The 19,963-nt window shown below is 45.4% G+C and overlaps 2 protein-coding genes across 3 annotated transcripts in view; both read right to left on the bottom strand.

Moving 5' to 3' along the window:
* The window catches only part of stk25b (serine/threonine kinase 25b), an 89,540-nt gene extending 82,514 nt beyond the window's left edge, over positions 1-7,026 (bottom strand). Inside the window, exon 1 of the mRNA XM_043701777.2 lies at positions 6,787-7,026. Coding sequence (XP_043557712.1) covers positions 6,787-6,822 — 36 coding nt within the window. The 5' untranslated portion in view covers positions 6,823-7,026. The remainder of the gene's footprint in view (positions 1-6,786) is intronic.
* Positions 7,027-13,914: 6,888 nt separating this feature from the next.
* Positions 13,915-19,963, bottom strand: part of LOC122555727 (lactosylceramide 4-alpha-galactosyltransferase-like) — a 28,956-nt gene continuing 22,907 nt past the window's right edge. Inside the window, exon 5 of one of the 2 annotated variants that reach the window (XM_087993858.1) lies at positions 13,915-14,602. In XM_087993858.1, the coding sequence (XP_087849984.1) occupies positions 14,564-14,602 (39 nt within the window). In that variant the 3' untranslated portion in view covers positions 13,915-14,563. Of the gene's footprint in view, positions 14,603-16,351; positions 17,161-19,963 lie in introns of those variants that run through there. The other variant, XM_043701780.2, reaches the window with a different exon arrangement.

Genomic DNA, 19,963 nt, shown 5'->3' with positions numbered 1-19,963 from the left:
CAACTTTTTCACGCAGAGGGTAATATGGGTACGGAATGAGCTGCCAGAGGAAGTGGTGGAGGCTGGTACAATTGCAACATTTAAAAGGCATTTGGATAGGTATATAAATAGGAAGGGTTTGGAGGGATATGGGCTGGGTGCTGGCAGGTGGGACTAGATTGGGTTGGGATATCTGGTCAGCATGGACGGGTTGGACTGAAGGATTTGAGTTCATGCTGTACATCGCTATGTACACCTTTGCATGGTTGGTCCTCCCAAACAGCTTCACCACATACTTTTCAGGATTAAAATTTCATTTGCCAGTCTTAAGCCCATACGACCAGCTCAACTACATCATCCTGTTGTCTAAGACTTTCCCCCCTGTTATTTACCATACCACCAATTTTTGTGTCTTCCTACTGATCATATCCCAGGCTATTATTGGGGGGGGGGGAAACACATTGCTGGGGTCCTGGTGGCAATATTTAATACTTCACTTGTGACCAAAGTACCAGGTTACTGGGGGATAGCTATTGCGGTGCCTTTGAACAAGGCGGCTGGACAACATGGATAGGCCAGGTAACTACAGACTAGTTAGTCTGATGTCTGTGGTAGGGAAATGATTAGAAAAAAATACAGCATTAATCAAAACAGGGATTGATCAGAAATAGTCAGCATGGATTTGTTGAAGGGAGATTCTGTCTAATTTGAGATTTTTAAGAAGATAAGTAAAAATATTGGTGTAGGCAGTGGAGTTGATATGGCTGCCCTAGACTTCAGTAAGTCATTCGACAAGGTCTCCCTTGGAAGGCTGGCCCTATAGTAAAGAACCTATGGGATCCAAGGTAAGTTAGCAAACTGGATCCAAAAATTGGCTTGCAATAGGAGGCAAAGGGTGATGGTGGAAGGTTGTTTTTGTGATTGGAAACCTGTGACCAGCGGTATACCACAGAGATCAGTGCTGGGACCTTGCTGTTTATTATGTTCACTAATGACTTGGATGCGAACATAGGAGGTGTAATTAGTAAGTTCGCAATTGACACAAAAATTAATGGTGCATTGATAGTGAGGAGGATGGTCTCAGGCTACAGTCTGATATCGATCAGCTGGTAAATTGGGCAGAGTAAAGGCAGATGGAATCTAATCCTGATAATTGTGAGGTGGTGCGTTTTGGAAGGTTTAATAAGGGAAGGATTTACACAATTAATATTAGGTGCCTGGACCGTACTGAGGAACAAAGGGACATTCGTGTACAGGTCCATTGATTCCTGAACTTGTCAGCACAGGTAGATAGAGTAGGTACAAAGATGTTTGCTTTCATTATCCAGGGCATGGAATACACAGCAGGGAGGTCTTGATATGATTTTATGAAATATTGGTTAGGCCACAGGTGAAATACTGTGTGCAGTTCTGGTCACCACACTATGGGAAGGAGATGATTGTACTGGAGACAGTGCAAGAGGGATGGAAAGTCTCAGTTGAGGAGAGATAAGTTGGGTTTGCTTTTCCTAGAACAGAGGAGGTGAGGGGGGAAATCTGATTGAGGTATACAAAATTATGGGACGCATAGATTGGGTAGATCATTAAAATCTTTTCCCCATTCAAAGCTTTTGTGAGAAGATTTGTAGCTCGGGTGCTCGTTGTTGTGGTTCTGTTCGCCGAGCTGGGAATTTGTGTTGCAGACGTTTCGTCCTCTGTCTAGGTGACATCCTCAGTGCTTGGGAGCCTCCTGTGAAGCGCTTCTGTGATCTTTCGGAGGAGGCTCCCAAGCACTGAGGATGTCACCTAGACAGGGGACGAAACGTCTGCAACACAAATTCCCAGCTCGGCGAACAGAACCACAACATCTTTTCCCCATGACAGATATATCGAAGGTCAAAAGGAATAAGTATAAGGTGACAAGTAGGTGGTCAAGAGAGGATCGGAGAAAAATTCTTTTCATTCAGAGGATGGTAGAAATATGGAATGCACTTATTGAGAGGGAGCCACATACTCTCAACATTTAAGAAGTGATTCAGCACTTAAAATGCCAGGGCATTCCTGATGAAGGGCTTTTGCCTGAAACGTCGATTTCGCTGCTCGTTGGATGCTGCCTGAACTGCTGTGCTCTTCCAGCACCACTGATCCAGAATCTGGTTTCCAGCATCTGCAGTCATTGTTTTTACCTAGTAAGTTGAAGACCAACTGCAGGTAAATGTGATTAGTGTATTTTGGTCAGCATACATATGGTGGGCCAAAGGACCTGTTTCAATGCTGTATGACTCAATGAATCTAAAAAACTTAATGAAGTCCATGTAGACTGCATCAACTAAAAACACTCCTCCACACACACAGTTACCTCCTCAAAAAAATTCAGTCAGATTTGTAGACACACTCTCCCCCTTTTCAAGCAAAGTTGACTATCCTTGATTAATCCTGGTCTCTCCAAGTAGAGATTAATTCTGTTCTCAGAATGTTTTAAGAGTTCCCCACTACAGATGTTAGACTCACAGGCCTGTTGTTTTGTGGTATATCTGTAGCACCCTTCTGGAATAATGATATGTTAGCTGTCCTCCAGTACCCCTCATGTTGCCAGAGAGGATTTGAAAATTGATGGCAGAGCCCCAATAACCTTCTCCCTTCCCTCCATAGCACTAGCCTTTGCCACTTTACTCAACCGAGGGATGCAGATCGCATGCAGAACAAAAGGCTTTTCAAGACTATTTTTTAGCTCAGACATATAGGTTCAGGCACTTTGCAGCAACAGCCTGATTATCACTTTAGACGACAGCCCTGAAATCCCTCCCTGGCATCTGTTGATACTCTTCATCTATACTGGGAGATATCGCCTGATGCTGCTTATGGCAACTCAAAGAATACACTTTCTATATGGACAGAATACAAGGTACAGTACAGCTTTCCTTACTGCTCAGGCACATGCACATCCTTCCCTTTAAGGAAAGTTCTAATTGTTGTGCCTCTTGAGGTCAACTGGAGGCTAACTGTGCCTGAGCAGGTCTTGAGATCAGAGGTTAAGGAATCAGAAGATATGACTGGATTTTTCTCTGAAATTTACCAGGGTAACATCTATACTGCAAAACATTAATTTCAAAATCTTTCTATGAATTTAATTTCATTTATACTACTAATCACATATTTTATAACACTGACAGCATAATGTCGCTGGTGGACACTATTCATCGTTTACGACTAACTATGACAATACAATTATCTTACAGGCTAAATTGAGAAATAAATCAGGAAGTAGGTAACTGGGAGATTCCCATCTCCTTTCAGCCTGGGTGCTTGACATCATGAGATGATATAACAGTTGTTTCTCCATTACTTGCAATGTTTGATTATCGTATGACCAAGGAGTGAAACCACCACATCCATGTGGTAAATACAAAACAGAAAAATTAAGGAAATATGTACCAACCTATTCTCACATACAGTTTAATAACACTTCCTGTAATACGGAAACTAAACAACACATTTGGAGATTACACTATAATAATCTCTCACCCAGATGAGTAGCTTGACTAAAGGGAATCAATTGTGCAATGAAAAGCTCAAAACATAACTTAAAATGGAAGGCAATTTTGACGAGTCAATAGAAATAAGTGCATTTCAGCTGCTGTTCTGATCTTGTTTTTCTTTGCATTCTAAAGCAGTGCTGTCCAATATATTAGCCACGAGCTATAAGTGGCCAATTGGGAATCCAAAGTGGTTAATTGCATTTCTGATTAGAAAATACAAAATGAGTTAGAAACACAGATGCTTGATGCGGAATTTCAAAACTCATGTATGGCAGCTCACAACCCAGGTTGCCTTTCTTGGGGGGTTTACTGGTAAAACACTGAGATTAAAGGCAGAATGTGAAAGTCCATTCTCGATCATTACTTGTTTCAATTCTTCGGTCACTGCTAACTGGTCACCTCCTAAAACGTGTCAAAGGTGGATGAAAATGCCAGATCTCAGCACCAAGGAAACACTAGCAGCTTTGTGTGGAAAAAGTTGTCAGAGTGGCTAATTTGATTGCTCCAAGCCAGCGGAAGGAAGCCGGACAATGAAGAGCAGCTCCAACAGGACAAGCAAGGGCAGGTTTCCAATGTCCTGAGCAAGTCTAAATTCTGGGTAATCACACTGGCGGCGTCAAAATATTGGCACATGACAGCTAGATGGAAGATTGTATTAAAAGGTGGTATGCTGAAAATGTGTTGCTGGAAAAGCGCAGCAGGTCAGGCAGCATCCAGGGAACAGGAGAATCGATGTTTCGGGCATAAGCCCTTCTTAAAATGTGGTATGTCTGATAAGTTCATTCCAGGATTTCAAACACTGGCAAAAGGAGGATAGATCTGCAAAATTTACTTTTGAATGAGTCTAGGTATTTGTTAAGGAAATTTATACAAGTTCATTTACCCATTAACAGGCAAGGCAATTTCTAATAAAATTACTGCATGCGGCTGAAAGAGTATTCCCAGAAAACCTGCAGTTATGCAATAATTTCTAACGGAAAAGACTGCACTGAAAGGAATCAAACAATAAGCAAAGGGAAATATTCAAAAGCAAAGTCCTTTAGTGCACCTTATCCTGAAAAAGATATCCAGACATTTAGTTAGGCTATCCCAACCACAAAAGACCGCCATTAAATGTCATCTCTTTCCATCCATAATGATTAGGTACTGATGCCAGTAGCTGCATCCGACTGTTTCAAAGGTCAGTGTAAACTACATCTTATCCTTGTAAGATTTTAAAAAGGCTGAATTATGTAACCACTGTTTTTTGATTCTTGAGCCAAAGAAGATCTAGTGACCAGAGTCAGACAAGAAATATTTTGTTGCAAACTGCTGGTACATATACGTTTCTCCAAAGCATGTTGTCCATCATTCCCTTGGTTCACAATGAATTTATTATCTTTTCACAAATTAGCTTTTATGAGGTGTTAATTAAAATCACTTAGGTTTTTGCCACAGGATTAGAATGAACATATTGATCTGGTACACACTGGCTTTTCCAAAAAAAAAAGGTTTTCCAACTGCTAACACCTTGTGGGGCTATGCCATTCTACATGACGGGAATCTACTTTTGCGCTGGGGAGAGAAGGGGCACTTTTGTTTTCAATTAACTCATTGTTGACAAGGCCAGCATTGATTACCCTTGAGATGATGATGTTGAGCCATCCCCTTGAACTGCTGCAGCTCACGTGAAGCAGAGACACCCACAATGCTGTTAGGAAAGGGGATTCAGGATCTTGACACAGCTGCAATGAAGGTTGCTGTTTTGAAAGCATTCCTTGGCAAGTTGGTGCACTGCATCTTCTGGATGGTACACGTTGTTGCCACTGTGCACGAGGAACACAGGAAATGAGTGTCTAAGATGATAGATATGGTGTCAATCTGCAGGCTGCTTTCTCCAGGATGACACCAGGTTTGCGTGTTGTTGGAGTCGCACTCATCTTGTTAAGTGCATTATCTCACACTACTGACACATGCCTTGTAGATGGAAGAAGGTGTTTGAAAATTCACTTGCTAAGAACATGCAACTTCTGACTGGCTTTGGGGCCACATTATTTAAACAGCTAGTCCTGTTGCATTTTTGGTCACTGGTAAACATTGAAATAGCCAATATGTGCCAGACATACAGAAAAGACAGGCTTCCATGTGAAAACATTTATGATTCTATAACATGCCAATCTCTTGTTGATGGTAGGGATTCAACAGTGGCACTTAATGCAATGAGAAGGTGGTTACACTGTCTCCCATTGTCATTAACCACAGCCAAAATGTAGTCCGGGCCTGGATGCATTTGGGCACAGACCATTTTAGTGTCTGTGAAGATGCGAATAGCGCTGGTCACTGTGCAAACATCCCCATTTCTGGGTTGTGATGAAGTGAAGGCCGTTGACGAAGCAGCTAAAGCTAGCTGGGTCACTACTGCAAGGAACTCATACAGTGATAGCCTGGAGCCGGGATGGTTGGTTTTCAACCACCGTCGTTTCGGGCAAAAGCCCTTCATCAGCGTGACCATCCTCCTTTGTGTGGGGTGTGACTCCAACTAGCATTGATATGCCCTCACCCCCAATGATGCCCAGCGTGGGTTTCACTAGGGCACCTTGATGTCTCACACTAGGCTAGGGCTGTTTTCCCTTGAGCCTCGGAGGTTAAGGGGTGACCTTTAGAGGTTTACAAAATCGTGAGGGGCATGGATAGGATAAATAGACCAGGTGTTTTCCCTGGAGTGGGGGAGTCCAGAACTAGAGGGCATAGGTTTAGGGCGAGAGGGGAAAGATATAAAGAGAGACCTAAGGGGCAACTTTTTCACACAGCAGGTGGTACACGTATGGAATTAGCTGCCAGAGGAAGTAGTGGAGGCTGATACAATTACGACATTTAAAAGGCATCACGATGGGTATATGAATAGGAGGGATATGGGCTGGGTGCAGGCAGGTGGTACTAGATTGGGTTGGGATATCTGGTCGACGTGGACGGGTTGGACCGAAGGGTCTGTTTCCGTGCTGTACGTCTCAGTGACTCAGCCAGATGGGCAGCACCAACTCACATGCCAGTCAGAGACACCTTCGAAGAGGACAACAGGGTCAGCTCACCTGCCACCAGGGAAGCAACAAAACATGGGGAAATCGTGGGCATCTTGTTGACATGACTGAAATGGGGAGAGGGAGACACCTGCTTTTGTTTGAGATCAGAGGGTGGGGGAGAGAGAGAGAGAGAGAGAAAGAGAAAGAGAAAAGCCCCCAGGGCCAGCCACATCCAACAGAATGCCAGCAGCTGCCCCTGCCCATACCCATACCCATACCCCTGTCCCTACCTGGATACTGAAGTCTCGAATGTGAGCCATTTCCATGGGAGTCGGTCAAACAGTGCTTAGGGGTCTCCGAGGGTGTGGGTTACAGTACAGCCTCTAAAGGCAGGCCCAGGGGGACATTACCGCCGCCAAAGGCCGCCTGGAGCCTCCGCAAACACCGATCAGCCCCTCACTGTTTGGGTCTCCAGCTCGCCTTGCTGCCCGCCCCCAGCGCGCAGGCGCGGACTCGCCGCGGTGCACGCCGGGACCCGGAGTCCCGCAGCCGGCCGACGCCGCCCTGGCACGGCGCGGAGAGGACTACAGGCCCCGGCGTGCCCCGCGCCGCGCCCGGGTTCCGGCCCCGAGCCTGCAGGCCGGCTGGGTTGGCGTCACTCCGCACAGCCGCAGTATGTCCACCTGTCAATCACCCTGACTGGGGGGTCAGAGCCCCGCCCCCCCCAAACACAGGGCCATCTCAGCTGCAGGCTAACAACAACTTGCAATTAAACAGCACCCTGTTGTAAGCCGGCTTTGCAGCATTCTCAGATACCATTTGACACCCAAACCCTACAAAGATGAGAGACACAGCAAGGGAAACCCTCAGAGTTTGCAAAAACAAGCTAGGAAATAGCAGCAGAATCACAGATCTGTGTCATAGCACAGAAGGAGCCCATTCGATCCATCGTGCCTGCATGCACGGGTTCATTAAATGACTTTCATTTATTCCTGATGAAGGGCTTTTGCCCGAAACGTCGATTTTGCTGAAGCTCCTCGATGCTGCCTGAACTGCTGTGCTCTTCCAGCACCATTGATCCAGAATTTCATTACCTAGTGTCAATCTGCTACGATTTCCCCACATCCTTGCCTACAGCACACTTCCTGGCACTGCATTCCATACCCTACTTGCCACATAAAAATGATTTTGCCTACTTCACTCTTGCTTCTTTTGCAGATCACTTTAAATCTACGTCCTCTCTTCTTGTTATTATTTTACAAGTGGAAACAGCTGCTTGCTATCAATTCTATTCAGCCTGCTAATGATTTCGTAAACCTCTGTCAGATCTCTTCAAGAAGCCCCAACCTCTTCAATCTACCCTCATAACTGAAGTTCTTCATTCATGGAAATACACTTGCAAACTTCTTCTATGCTCTCTCCAATGCATTCACATCCTTCCTCTAATATAGCACCCAGAACTGTACAAAACACTCCAGCTGAGACCTAGGAAGTATCTTACTCAAGAGCAGGTAGTCCTTGTATAAGGTGTTTTGCAGTGCGATTTGGCTATAATGTTGCCGAAGAATTAGGAAACAGTATTTCGAGAACGCTTAACTCTGTTCGCAATAGTGTGATTCCAGCAGCAGTCATTTCGCACGTGAAGTCTTTGCGCTGTTCTATGCATTGAACTGAGTTGAACTGAATTGAATTTATTGTCACGTGTATCGGGGATAGTGAAAAGTTTTTGTCTTGCGGGTAGTGCAGGCAGATCACAAAGTTAAGTAGCATAGATAGTAAATAATAGGTAAACAGCGGCAAAAACAAAAACACAGGTACAGGCGAATGTTAAGAGTTTGTGAGTCCATTCAGTATTCTAACAACAGTAGGGTAGAAACTGTTTCAAAACCGGCTGGTGCAATGTGTTCAGGCTTTTGTACCTTCTCTCCGATGGTAGGGGTTGTAGAAAAACATTGCCAGTGTGGGATGGATCTTCGAGAATGCTGGCGGCCTTTCCTTGACAGCGAGCCTGGTAGATGGATTCTTTAAATGGGAGGTTGGCCTTTGTGATTGTCTGGGCCGAATTCACCACTCTCTGTAACCGTTTCCGATCTTGAATGTTAAAGTTGTCATGCCAGGTAGTGAGCTGAAAATGTATTGCTGGAAAAGTGCAGCAGGTCAGGCAGCATCCAAGGAACAGGAGAATCGACGTTTCAGGCATGAGCCCTTCTTCAGGAATGAGGAAAGTATGTCCAGCAGGCTAAGATAAAAGGTAGGGAGAAGGGACTTGGGGGAGGGGCTTTGGAAATGCGATAGGTGGAGGGAGGTCAAGGTGAGGGTGATAGGCCGGAGTGGGGTGGGGGCGGAGAGGTCAGGAAGATGATTGCAGGTTAGGAAGGCAGTGCTGAGTTCGAGGGATTTGACTGAGACAAGGTGGGGGGAGGGGAAATGAGGAAACTGGAGAAATCTGAGTTCATCCCTTGTGGTTGGAGGGTTCCTAGGCGGAAGATGAGGTGCTCTTCCTCCAACCGTCGTGTTGCCATGGTCTGGCGATGGAGGAGTCCAAGGACCTGCATGTCCTTGGTGGAGTGGGAGGGGGAGTTAAAGTGTTGGGCTACGGGGTGGTTGGGTTGGTTGGTCCGGGTGTCCCAGAGGTGTTCTCTGAAACATTCCGCAAGTAGGCAGCCTGTCTCCCCAATATAGAGGAGGCCACATTGGGTGCAGCGGATGCAATAAATGATGTGTGTGGAGGTACAGGTGAATTTGTGGCTGATATGGAAGTGTCCCTTGGGGCCTTAGAGGGAAGTAAGGGGGGAGGTGTGGGCGCAAGTTTTGCATTTCTTGCGGTTGCAGGGGAAGGTGTCGGGAGTGGAGGTTGGGTTGGTGGGGGGGTGTGGACCTGACGAGGGAGTCACGGAGGGAGTGGTCTTTTCGGAACACTGATAGGGGAGGGGAGGGAAATATATCACTGGTGGTGGGGTCCGTTTGGAGGTGGCGGAAATGACGGTGGATGATACGTTGTACATGGAGGTTGATGGGGTGGTAGGTGAGGACCAGTGGGGTTCTGTCTTGGTGATGGTTGGAGGGGCGGGGCTCAAGGGCGGAGGAGCGGGAAGTGGAAGAGATGCAGTGGAGGGCATCGTCGACTACGTCTGGCGGGAAATTGCGGTCCTTGAAGAAGGAGGCCATCTGGGTTGTACGGGGTTGGAACTGGTCCTCCTGGGAGCAGATGCGGCGGAGACAAAGGAATTGGGAATATGGGATAGCGTTTTTACAGGGGGCATGGTGGGAGGAGGTGTTGTCTAGGTAGCTGTGGGAGTCGGTCAGTTTATAGTAAATGTCCGTGTCGATTCGGTCACCCGAGATAGAAATGGAAAGGTCTAGGAAGGGGAGGGAGGATTCTGAGACGGTCCAGGTGAATTTGAGGTCAGGGATCAATACTACCAGGGTTGTATCACTACCAGGTAGTGATACAACCATACAGAATGCTCTCAATGGCGCACGTGTAAAAGTTGGCAAGGGTCAGGAAACTGAGAATCCAGTTGCAGAGAGTGGGGCTTAGTCCGAGATCACTAAGTTTAGTAATCAGTCTCCGGGGATAATAGTTGCTGTGGTTCTGTTCCCCGAGCTGGAAGTTTTTGTTGCAAACGTTTCGTCCCCTGTCTAGGTGACATCCTCAGTGCTTGGGAGCCTCCTGTGAAGCGCTTCTGTGGTGTTTCCTCCGGCATTTATAGTGGCCTGTCCCTGCCGCTTCCGGTTGTCAGTTTCAGCTGTCCGCTGTAGTGGCCGGTATATTGGGTCTAGGTCGATGTGTTTGTTGATGGAGTTTGTGGATGAGTGCCATGCTTCTAGGAATTCCCTGGCTGTTCTTTGTTTGGCTTGCCCTATAATGGTAGTGTTGTCCCAGTCAAATTCATGTTGCTTGTCGTCTGCGTGTGTGGCTACTAAGGATAGCTGGTCGTGTCGTTTCGTGGCTAGTTGATGTTCGTGAATGCGGATCGTTAGCTGTCTTCCTGTTTGTCCTATGTAGTGTTTTGTGCAGTCCTTGCATGGGATTTTGTACACTACATTAGTTTTGCTCATGCTGGGTATCGGGTCCTTCGTTTTGGTGAGTTGTTGTCTGAGAGTGGCTGTTGGTTTGTGTGCCGTTATGAGTCCTAGGGGTCGCAGTAGTCTGGCTGTCATTTCAGAGATGTTCTTGATGTATGGTAGTGTGGCTAGTCCTTTGGGTTGCGGCATGTCCTCATTCCGTTGTCTTTCTCTTAGGCATCTGTTGATGAAATTGCGCGGATATCCGTTTTTTGCGAATACCTTGTATAGGTGTTCCTCTTCCTCTTTTTGCAGTTCTGGTGAGCTGCAGTGTGTTGTGGCCCTTTTGAATAGTGTCTTGATGCAACTTCGTTTGTGTGTATTGGGGTGGTTGTTTTCGTAGTTCAGAACTTGGTCTGTGTGTGTGGCTTTCCTGTATACCTTTGTGGTGAATTCTCCGTTAGGTGTTCTCTGTACCATCACGTCTAGGAATGGGAGTTGGTTGTCCTTTTCTTCCTCTCTAGTGAATCGGATTCCTGTGAGTGTGGCGTTGATGATCCGGTGTGTGTTCTCTATTTCCGTGTTTTTAATGATTACAAAGGTGTCATCCATGTATCTGACCCAGAGTTTGGGTTGAATTTGTGGTAAGACTTTGTTCTAACCTTGCACTGTCTCTTTTTAGAACCTATGATGTCATTCAGTCCTTGCCATAGTCCCCGGGTGTCTGTCTGGGTCTCTAGTTTGGATTGGTATTGGTCCTTGGCTGTCTGAATGGCTCTGCAAAGGTCACACTTGGATTCCTTATATTTAAGCATACACTGATGTCAACTGCTGTCAGAACATGTGAGACGTACAAGCTCTCTCATTCAACCCATGGGCCAGGGTGCAATATCAGCTTTTAAAGCTTACTATTTAAGATACACATTCAAGAGGCTGATTGCAGCTACTGACGGAGATAATAAGGAGAGTGTTCTTCAATTTTGGAAGAGCTTTAACATCAAGAATGCTAATGACCTTATTGTGGAGGCCTGGGGAGATGTCAGTAAGGACTGCTTGCATGCAGTTTTGTGGCAGCTTCTGGATTTTTCTCAAGATTTTAAAGGATGTGAACCATCACAGGAGCTCCCAAAAATCAAAGAGCATTGTGTTGCTCTTGCAAAGCAGGTTGGCTTTGAAGGAGTAGAAAGTGAGGATACTGAAGAGTTGCTTGAGTTCCACTGTGAAGACCTTTCTACAGTTGATCTACAACAGCTTGTTACTGAAGGGGAAGCGGAAGCTGGAGATGAAAAAGATGAAGAGCTCTCCACTTCTCTTTTGAATTCACCCTGAGGGAGAGGCAGTTGCAGCTCTTCGAGGACAACAATTACAACACAGTACACAGCAGGGTAGCAGTTCAAGGACTGCTGCCTCACAGCACAGGGACCCCGGTTCAATCCCACCCTCGGGCAACTGTCTGTGTGGAGTTTGCACGTTCTCCCAGTGTCTGCGTGGGTTCCCTTCGGGTGCTCCGGTTTCTTCCCACAGTCCAAAGATGTGCAGGTCAGGCGAATCGGCCATGCTAAATTGCCCATGGGAAATGTAGAGTAATAGGGGAGGAGAATGGATCTGTGTGGGATACTCTTTGGAGGGTCGGTGGGGACTTGTTGAGCTGAATGGCCCGATTCCGCACTGAAGGGATTCTATGATTCTGTGGATTCTATGTTATCATCTGGCACCCTGTGAACAGCTTCTTCAAGACGGAAGGAAAAGGGCAAAACAGCAAAAACTGGATATGTTTTTTAAGCCAGCCCTCAAGAAACGGTCAGAAGACAACCACAGCCATCCACTTCTGCAACCACAACTGCACCTGATGGTGGCGATGATGATGACCCTCTGTCCCTGCATTAACTATAGTTTTCCAATGTAATGCATTAAATTTACTTTTGTTTCATGAATAAATATGATTTAAACCTTCGTTCGGGCTGTGCTATACTTAGTGTTAGGCTTTTGAGTGAGTTTTGATCAATTGTGAGTGTTATTTTTTGCTGATCTACCCCACTTTTTTCATAGACCCCATTATTTCTATTAAGTAAGGTTTCGCTGGAACACAGCTACGGCATTATGGTTGAACTACCTGGAGAGCATTTGGTCCCTGCTCCTCCATTCAATAAAATCATAACTGATCTAAAACCCCGACAACTCGAAATAACTCTTGATTTCATTGTCTTCCAAGAATCCATCTACCTCCGCCTTACAAATATTTAATGACTCCAGCATCATCTGAGGCAGAGTTTCAAAATTGCACACCCCTTTGAGAAAGAAAAAGAATTCCCCTCACCTCGGTCCTAAAGGAGCAACCTCTAATTCTAAAACAGTGCCCCCTAGTTCTGGACTTGTCCATGAGAGGAAGTATCATTTCTCTACACCCACCTTGTTAAGACCTTTGAGAATGTACGCAACCCCCAAAAAAAGTCCAAACTTCTGAGGGATCAAAGAGAACAAACAGAGATCCAAATCAGATTGGGCATACTGAGAGCATTTTTGGGTACCACAATTTTAGAGGTACGGCATACCTTTTATTAACCTACACCCATGGGACCTGGAAGTGCTGGTTGATCATAAGTACAAGGTATGCATAACAGCAGTAAACCCTGACCAAGCGAAGCTTTGAGACATTGCATCTCTGAAAAAAGTCCATATAAAAACATCAACACATCTCCTAAAATCAATGTAAAACCGCACAGTAAGCAATAGAAATGCAATGCAGGATGTATACACATCACGGGGTAAAAACAAGGACTGCAGATGCTGGAAACCAGAGTCTAGATTAGAGTGGTGCTGGAAAAGCACAGCAGGTCAGGCAGCATCCGAGGAGCAGGAAAATCGACGTTTCGGGCAAAAGCCCTTCATCAGGAATATGTTATACTTTATTTGCAGCATGAATACTCAGACATCACCATAGATCATGGTATTTGAGGTTTTTTTTTGTTGCCATTTTATCAAGAATGTTATCGAGAATGCCTTTTTGATAAGGTGCCACTTAAAACCAAGTTTACTGTATTTGAGGGAGTCCAGTGTTGGTTTACCAGAATGCTACCTGAACTTCGAGAGTTAGATTGTGAAGAGATATTACACATACTATTTGACATTAGTTTGGCAGGTATATCCGCACTGACCCTAATGCTGGCTGAGTTCTTTCTCATACCATCTTTCTCAATCTCAATGTACAATTGTGATTGTGATGATTTCTAAGCAACGGCACTATCGGGTATTAATGATATGCCAAATAGTTAAGTGATGCTTCCTGTCTTGTTTAAAGGTCTTTGTGCTCTGGAGAGTTTTTAGTGCAGTAACAGCCTCTATGATTTTGGTTTTGTTAAACATTTCATCCACAAAGCACAGGAAAATGCATCTGACACTAGCTGAGAAATAGAAGCATTAATTTAGGTGGTAAAAATTAGTTGAAATGCTTTATTTAACAATTTTGAAATTTTATTTTTAAAATTTTATTTCATGTATTTGTTTTTAAAAATCACAAAGGAAAACATAAGATAATTGTTCTTTAAAATTCTAGCCTTTTATTCAGTTTTCTTTTTAATGAGTCTTGATGTTAAAAGGTATTTTACTCATTGTGTTCCATAGCCTTCACTAAACTGCTAATGATTGACACTAAATTGGCAGAGTGGTCACAAAATGGATCAGATGAGAAATGGCAAAAATCTTTATTTTAAAACCTCTTCCATCAGTATCCATGTAAATGTCTCCCTTACTTTAAAATCTCATTTTCCACATTTTGCCGATTATCTCAAGCAGAACCTATAAATCTTACAGCCACCTCGAACATCGAGGAGGAGTGGAAAATTTGACGATTGAATCATTTCTGTTAACCTTGACAACTCCAATTTTTTAGTTCAGTCCTGATTTCCTGTCTTTTCTCTAACCTCTTCTGTCTCAATTAAGTATCATCTCTTTCTCATCACCTCAATTCACTTTCCATTTGTGGCCATCTTGGAACTGCACAATTTTTTGAACATAAGCCGATGTGTAAGTGTGCGTTCCTGGATTTATTTCTCGTAATTTCTATGCAAAGTCGAAGGCATTTTCTTCTATGGTCCTCAACTAGAGGGAAGAGACAAACACACTGGACTCAATCAATTGTTACCACAGACTTAAACTTCAGCCCTAGCCTCTGCATCTCCAAATTCTCCTAGACTCCCATCATTATGTAATTCCATCATTTCAAGCTCTTCTGAAGATGGAACACACAAAACATACATAGCACTTTTTATAACTACAAGACCATTTCCTCCATTATTTTGATGTGGAGGTGCCAGTGTTGGACTGGGGTGGATAAACTTAAAAATCACACAACACCAGGTTATAGTCCAACAGGTTTATTTGGAAGCACTGGCTTTCCGAGTGCTGCTCTTTGATCAGGTAACGAGTGGGGCGGGATCATAGGACACAGAATTTATAGCAGAAGATCATAGTGTCATACAACTGATGCGATATATTGAACAAACCTCACACCTTTAATGCATTGTCTGAGCTGAGATGTCACTTTTTTTTATAAAACCTTCAGTTATCTTGGGAATGTGACTTGAAAGAAGTTCTGTGATTTACATATTAATGAATCGAAACTTGCAACCCCATTCTAAAATATGAAAGACTTAACAGCAATCCAGGTTTGTTCAACGCTGTATCAGTTGTGTGACACTAAGATCTTTTGCTATAAATTCTGTGTCCTATGATCCTGCCCCACTAGCTACCTGATGAAGGAGCAGCATTCCGAAAGCTGGTACTCCCAAGTAAACCTGTTGGACTATAACCTAGCGTTGTATGATTTTAACTCCTATTGATAATGTAAAGTTTCCACTACTCTTCCTGGACACATTTTGCACTCATGTGTTATCTCATAATGACTTAAGCCCTAAAAATATGTTCATCAATGATACCTCATTTACACTCTAAAATATATTATTTCACACTTTAGGTTAAAGTGTTAACATTGCTTTCTGTCATTTAAGTTAAGCAGCTTGCAATGTTGTACTTTCTCAACAATCCTCCCTAGTTTAGTATTATCCAGAAAAGTTGGACAAACCCCATTTGTTTCATCATTTGTTTATGCATAGAAAGAAAGACTACAGTCTCAGATCACTACTCACCAATCTAAGAATATCTCTTTCATACCAATTGTTTATCTCCTCCACCCACGCTCCCCCCCCTACTCCCCAACCCCGCCAACCCTTGTCCATGAGGGAAAAAAGCCAAAAAAACTATGGGAAGCTTACAAGAAAGAATTCATACAAGAAAAGACCTAAGTTCATATGATCAGTCAGGAAATTGAAGGATGATTGTGACTGTACAGATATGAGTATCTTGCCAGAGTAAAAATCTAAATGATGTTGAAAGAAAAGGAACTTTCCAATTGTGGTTTGAACTTTTTATCTTCAGAATTTTGTTCACTTTATATTGTGTTTATTCTTCTTCCACTCAGAGTATATTGATAAACTATTTGCCTGTCTTTGTCATGATGAAGTGAGCATGTGTGTGTTATGTTTGGATTTTGAAAGGGTATGGTTTAAGTTGCATAAACTAAAAACCTTTCCTCATTCAAGGATTTGTTCAATATTACAATAAATCACAACTTTTACAGTTTTTTCAAGAAGGAGGAGAAAGTGAGGTCTGCAGATGCTGGAGATCAGAGCTGGAAATGTGTTGCTGGAAAAGCGCAGCAGGTCAGGCAGCATCCAGGGAATAGGAGAGTCGACGTTTCGGGCATAAGCCTGAAGAAGGGCTTATGCCCGAAACGTCGACTCTCCTATTCCCTGGATGCTGCCTGACCTGCTGCGCTTTTCCAGCAACACATTTCCAGTTTTTTCAAGAAACCTGACATGATTTAATTTTGTCCTGAGAGGCAATCTGTCAGAAAAATTGGGTTTTGATAAGCTCATTGGGATTTTTTATATATTTGTACATTTTCCTAGAATTCCTACAGTGCAGAGAGAAGCTAATTGGCCCATCAAGTCTGAACTGACCCTCCGAAGAGCATTCCGCTGTGCCCAGGTTGGGGGCAGGTCTTTACACTCAGTTCAGCACCCAGGCTTCTGTGCTACAAACAATCCTATGATTTCTGTCCTGTGTACAAAAAATCCTGTTTGGTAGCTTCACCAGGTTGGAATCTCGTTTTTTGCTATGTGAGGTGCTGTTCCTGGCATGCTGTCCTGTACTCACCATTAAACCAGGCTTGATGGGAATGGCAGAATGTGAGATAAGCTGGGCCATGAGATTTCAAATTGTGTTGGAGTATGATTCTGCTACTGCTGTTAGCCCACAGCATTTCATGGATGCCCAGTATTGAATTATCTGTTTAAGGTCTATCCCATTTAGCAGTGATGGTGCCACCAATTTTAAAGGAGGATATTCTTGAAGTGAAGTGGTGGTCACTCTTATCAATACTGTCATGGACGGATGTATCTACAAGTAGATTGGTGAGGATGAAGTCAAGTAAAGTTATTACTTTTGTTGGTTCCCTCATTGCTTGTCACAGATGCAGTCTAGCAGCTCAAATCTTTAGGTTTGAACCAGTCTGGCCAGTAGCGCCATTTCTGAGCCACTCTTGGTGATGGACGTTGAAGTTCTCACATTCTGTCCTTTGCCACCCTTGGTGTTTCCTTCTGGTGTTGTTCAAAATGGAGGAATACGGATTCATCAGCCAAGAGGAAAGAATGGGAAGTAATCAGTCAAAGTTCTTCTTACCCATGTTTGACCATATGCCATGAAACTTCATGAGATCCAAAGTCAATGCTGATAACTCCCAGGGCAACTCTGATCTGACTGTGTACCACAATGTCACCACCTCTGGTGGGTCTGTCCTATTGATGGTACAAGACATATCCAGGGATAGTGATGATGGTGTCTGGGACAATATCTATAAGGTATGGATTCAATGGATATGACTGTGTCAGACCTGACTAGTCTTGGCTGAACTGGTCCTCACCCTTAACAATTTCTCCTTTGAATCATCCCACTTCCTCCAGACCAAAGGGGTAGCCATGGGCACACGTATGGGCCCCAGCTATGCCTGTCTCTTTGTTGGCTACGTAGAGCAGTTGATCTTCCGTAATTACACCGGCACCACTCCCCACCTCTTCCTCCGCTACATTGATGACTGCATTGGCCCCACCTCGTGCTCCCGCGAGGAGGTTGAGCAATTCATCAACTTCACCAACACATTCCACCCTGACCTTAAATTTACCTGGACCATCTCTGACACCTCCCTCCCCTTCCTGGACCTCTCCATCTCCATCAGTGACGACCGACTTGACACTGACATTTTCTACAAACCCACCGACTCCCACAGCTACCTGGATTACACCTCTTCCCACCCTACCTCTTGCAAAAATGCCATCCCGTATTCCCAATTCCTCCGCCTCCGCCGTATCTGCTCCCAGGAGGAGCAGTTCCACCATAGAACACACCAGATGGCCTCCTTCTTTAGAGACCGCAATTTCCCTTCCCACGTGGTTAAAGATGCCCTCCAACGCATCTCATCCACATCCCGCACCTCCGCCCTCAGACCCAACCCCTCCAACCGCAACAAGGACAGAATGCCCCTGGTGCTCACCTTCCACCCTACCAACCTTCGCATAAACCAAATCATCCACCGACATTTCTGCCACCTCCAAACAGACCCCACCACCAGGGATATATTTCCCTCCCCACCCCTCTCCGCCTTCCGCAAAGACCGTTCCCTCCATGACTACCTGGTCAGGTCCACGCCCCCCTGACCCACCCTCCCATCCTGGCACTTTCCCCTGCCACCGCAGGAACTGTTAAACCTGTGCCCACATCTCCTCCCTCACCTCCATCCAAGGCCCTAAACGAGCCTTCCACATCCATCAAAGTTTTACCTGCACATCCACTAATATCATTTATTGTATCCGTTGCTCCCGATGCGGTCTCCTCTACATTGGGGAGACTGGGCGCCTCCTAGCAGAGCGCTTTAGGGAACATCTCCGAGACACCCGCACCAATCAACCAAATCGCCCCGTGGCTCAACATTTCAACTCCCCCTCCCACTCTGCTGAGGACATGGAGGTCCTGGGCCTCCTTCACCGCCGCTCCCTCACCACCAGACGCCTGGAGGAAGAACGCCTCATCTTCCGCCTCTGAACACTTCAACCCCAGGGCATCAATGTGGACTTCAACAGTTTCCTCATTTCCCCTTCCCCCACCTCATTCTAGTTTCTAACCTCCAGCAACACGATCCCCTGACTTGTCCGACCTGCCCAGCTCCTTTTCCACCTATCCACTCCACCCTCTCCTCCCTGACCTATCACCTTCATCTCCTTCCCCACTGACCTATTGTACTCTATGCTACTCTATCCCCACCCCCACCCTCCTCTAGCTTATCTCTCCACGCTTCAGGCTCTCTGCCTTTATTCCTGATGAAGGGCTTTTGCCCAAAATGTCGATTTTGCCTGTCCTCGGATGCTGCCTGAATTGCTGTGCTCTTCCAGCACCACTGATCCAGAATCTGGTTTCCAGCATCTGCAGTCATTGTTTTTACCTCGTTGATTTTAACCCTACTGCGAATCCTCTTGCAAGGATGCCTGCCTTGAAGAAGTTTTCCTCCTCTCTCTACAAGAATCTCAGGGAGTCTCTCTCCCACTGCAACTCCCAGGTCATTTCCTCAGCCCTGAAGCTCTTCAACCATGTCCTGAAACAAACTCGCTATCACAGCCACATTTGCTTCCTCAGTGTCTGTCTCCGTAACCAACTCATCCCACACGGACTCCGGACCACCTTTAAACCAGCAGAGTTCGGACCCGAACAGGACAAACAGTACAGACTACAGATTCAAAAACACCAGCAACAGTTCTCCATCAAGATCCTCCGCTCCACGCTTGCAGCAATGCGCCAGCACCTAACCTCTCTACAGTCTGCCCTGCCTCAGCTGAGGGCCACACTCTCTCAGAATTGCAAAGGACCCACTCTGTACTACATCCTCAGGAGAATCCATACTCTCAACAAACACTATTTCAATTCCATCTCAAACATCAAAAACTGTAAGTACAACAAACTTTTATCTACCCACCTCCATAACCAGCGCTCCTTGAACGTTCCAGAAGATTCCCCTGGCCTCGGAAACACCATTAGCCATGCGGCTGATGCAGCTACCACCCCCACGCTGATTGATGATGTCACTTCTGCCCCCATCATGGCCACTCCCACAGCCACTTCCGCCCCTCACATCATCGCTGATGCCACACGCTCAGTGACTTCCGCCACCCCTACTGCCGTGTCTGCCACCACTTCCATCCCCACCAGCGCCACTCACCTGCATTCTGCTGACACGCCCCCCACAGACCCCACTGTCACTATCCCCACCCCCCAGAATCCCGAGGGGAACACTACCCCTGCTCATGACTCTACCCCCATTCCCCCCACCATCACACCCACTCCAGGTACTGGCTC

The sequence above is a fragment of the Chiloscyllium plagiosum genome, unplaced genomic scaffold (genome assembly GCF_037043375.1).
Source record: "Chiloscyllium plagiosum isolate Xiang-an unplaced genomic scaffold, Cpla_swu_hap1 HiC_scaffold_13, whole genome shotgun sequence".
Classification (NCBI taxonomy): domain Eukaryota; kingdom Metazoa; phylum Chordata; class Chondrichthyes; order Orectolobiformes; family Hemiscylliidae; genus Chiloscyllium; species Chiloscyllium plagiosum.
Note: the sequence above shows the minus strand (reverse complement) of the source record. Positions and strands in the feature narration are given on the sequence as shown.